The 2,154-nt window shown below is 31.5% G+C and overlaps 1 protein-coding gene across 1 annotated transcript in view; it reads right to left on the reverse strand.

Moving 5' to 3' along the window:
- Positions 1-2,154, reverse strand: part of ABCA5 (ATP-binding cassette, sub-family A (ABC1), member 5) — a 126,609-nt gene that overhangs the window by 53,690 nt on the left and 70,765 nt on the right. Inside the window, exon 12 of the mRNA XM_012662226.1 lies at positions 977-1,176. Coding sequence (XP_012517680.1) covers positions 977-1,176 — 200 coding nt within the window. The remainder of the gene's footprint in view (positions 1-976; positions 1,177-2,154) is intronic.

Here is a 2,154-nt window from a genome sequence, read left to right on the forward strand (position 1 = left end):
CAAAAAGGTCATGTGAACACACAGCAAGATGGTGGCCTTCTATAAGCCAGGAAGACGGCCTTCACCATGCTGGTACTCTGATCTCAGACCTTTGGCCAGCAGAACTGTGAGAAAATAAATTTTCGTTGTTTAAGCCACCCAGTCTATGGTATTTTGTCATGGCACTTCAAGCTGACTAAGATATTTTGTTTTTCAGGGAGTATTTTATGAGAGTGATGTTCAATTAAATAAAGCTAAACATGCTGATTTAAATAAACATTTTTTTCCAGTAATGCTTACACAGGAATAAATCAGATATTTGATTGGCATTTGTTTGATAACAAATAAATTTCGTCAAAAGAGCAAAGAAATTTAGCATATTTCAAATATATAACAATATTCTTATTCTTAAGTTTTATTCCTACTACTACCATTTTGGATCGAACAAGATAGGTATGTGGTATGTGAAAGTAGTTAATGTTATTTCCAAATAATTCAATGCCTAGCACCCTAGGGAAACCTTACTGAGAGGGGCTAAAGCTAACTTAAGAAGATGTCATTCTTATCCCAGATCTACTAACTATTAATATATATTTCAGTTTCTTCATCTGATAAATAAGGATAAAATTTACTTCTCCTGCTATTTACAAAAAGTGGTTATAAACATTAATAGATGTAAAAATACTGAAAAAATATAAATGCAAAATAAAATTTAAGATACAATGACGAATTCACAAATTATATAATTAGAGAATATCATTTGTCACTTCCTCATTTTGTAGATGAGAAAATAAATACTAGTTTAAAAGAGTAAGGCTCTAAGGGATGAGATTACCATAAGCATAATTTTTTTCTCTGACACTGAAATTATAGTTGTAATCTTTCAAAACAACATAGATTATTTACATATGTCCACATTTTAAAAATTAAGATGATAAATCCAATTTGAATCCTTAAAAAAAATCATCAGGCAGAAGAGTGATGATTATACTTACACTGATCTCACCGATTTACTTTCACGTTTCAAAGTAAGTAAATGAAACTTTGCTATTGTATACATCTGCTGTTTCCAAAGGCTCATGGTGCTCAATAAAGAAGCCTGGGTTTCAGAAAGAATAAGTAAGCTCTGCTCCATTTCATCAAAAGATTTTGAATCCATTTCTTCGTCTGGTGGCTGCTGAGTAAATACACTGTAATCTATTTGCCAAAACAAAGTAAAACAAAAAGAAAATTTTAGTATATTCCTTTAGAAAGATGAAAATCTTTCTGAAGCATGTAAATTTTAAAGAAGCACATGTTTTGGTGGTTATGCAGAACAAACGAAACTCTGATATTTTGGCAGTATCTATTAAAGTTTAACATACGCATAGTTTATGACCCAGGAAATCCCCATTAGGCACAAATCCAACAAAGGTATATATATAGGGTTAACCTAAACACATACACAAGAATATTCTTAGAAGAGCTCTACCCAGAATACTCATAAAACTGGAAAGAACCCAAATGTCTATAAACAGGTGAATGAATAGTGAGATACGCCTATAATAGTATAAAATAATAGAAATGAACAACTGTGTAGCTACATATAACAATATGGTTAAACCTGACAAACATAATATTGAGTAAAAGAAGCCAGATGCAAAAGAGACATACTGTATAGTTCCTCTAGTCCAAAAATGACCTGATGCATACCCATATTTAAGATCTTGTTATCTCTACAACTGTATAATATTCAACTTTTATGTGAACTTTTCCTCTGTGACTACAACCTAGCATATTTTCATCAAACACTTGACTTCTCTCTCATCTCCATGTCTAAGAGATCTCTCCTGGCTTTACTTGGTTTCTCTATTAAAATTTAGCTTCAGGCTCAGTTTTCAGCCAAAATCTGCCCTTCAACATGATCTGTAGTCTGTGGAAGAGTTAAGAGCCAAGTGCCTACTTCAATATCATTTCCTGGCATTCCTGAAGTTGTGCAGGGTCAATGGTAGTGTGATCATATAGATTATTGACATAACACTTAAAGAACACAGCAAACTTGGTAATGTAAATAAGGTCTGTCATTCAAATTACTTTTAATATTTAACATACATTTTCAATTACAGTTAAACATTCTAAATATATTGGGAATAAAAATTTCTTTATGTATTTTATGTTGAAATTCTACCAATTAAA

The sequence above is a fragment of the Propithecus coquereli genome, unplaced genomic scaffold (genome assembly GCF_000956105.1).
Source record: "Propithecus coquereli isolate 6110/MARCELLA unplaced genomic scaffold, Pcoq_1.0 Scaffold76, whole genome shotgun sequence".
Classification (NCBI taxonomy): domain Eukaryota; kingdom Metazoa; phylum Chordata; class Mammalia; order Primates; family Indriidae; genus Propithecus; species Propithecus coquereli.